Below are 737 nucleotides of genomic sequence, written 5' to 3'. Positions count from 1 at the left end.
CTTTTTGTCTTGAACGTAGTCAGTGTCAGCCCGCGGGGTCTAAACTGAAACCCCGTTTTAGGGCTTAGGGTTTAGGGTTTGCCACGTGGATGAAAAAGCGAATCAAAGGCTCTTCCTTCTCTCGCACATCTCAAGAGCAACTTTGCGACTTTATTTTAAATCAAACAAATAAAATTGATTCATTTAGTAATTAATTAAATTAAGTAAATTAATTTAATTCAATTAATTCAATTCGAACTTCGAAAATAAATTCAACTTCATTCATCTCCAATCCACATCCGCTTCCTCTTCTGCAGCAAAAACCCATCAGCACAAACTCCCACTACCGTCTCCCGCTAGGGTTTAGGGTTTAGGGTTTAGGGTTTAAGGTTTCCCTGCGTCACCGCCGTCTCCCGCTAGCGTTTACGGTTTAGGGTTTAGGGTTTGTGGTTTACCTGCTTCGGTGCTGGCGGCCGTGGAATCGGAGTCTTGGTGGCTTCGGATGGATTTGAGGGTTTGGGGTTTAGGGTTTTGGCGTTTAGGGTTTGGCGAGGGTTTGGAAAGTGGGGTTTTAGCAGAAGTTGCAAAACCCTTTTTTTTCTCTTTTATTCCCAACTTCACAAAATCCCCCAAAGCCCTCTTCGTCTCCAAACCCCCAATTTCAAAAGTCTCTTCGTGGTCCCCCTCAGGGACTTCCACAAGAAACTTCTGCGAAGACCCGCACGCCTGCAGCAGCAGCAGCAGCAGCAGCAGCTGCT

At 45.7% G+C, this 737-nt stretch overlaps 1 protein-coding gene across 1 annotated transcript in view; it reads right to left on the bottom strand.

The window, feature by feature from the left end:
* Positions 1-257: 257 nt before the first annotated feature.
* ETH_00032355 (GE18197, related) overlaps positions 258-737 on the bottom strand; it is a gene marked incomplete at both ends in the record, with an annotated part of 3,965 nt that continues 3,485 nt past the window's right edge. The window contains one exon of the mRNA XM_013377935.1: positions 258-290. Coding sequence (XP_013233389.1) covers positions 258-290 — 33 coding nt within the window. The remainder of the gene's footprint in view (positions 291-737) is intronic.

Source organism: Eimeria tenella, genomic scaffold (genome assembly GCF_000499545.2).
Source record: "Eimeria tenella Houghton genomic scaffold, Eth_scaff68, whole genome shotgun sequence".
NCBI lineage: Eukaryota > Apicomplexa > Conoidasida > Eucoccidiorida > Eimeriidae > Eimeria > Eimeria tenella.
This window is presented reverse-complemented; position numbering and strand designations above follow the sequence as displayed.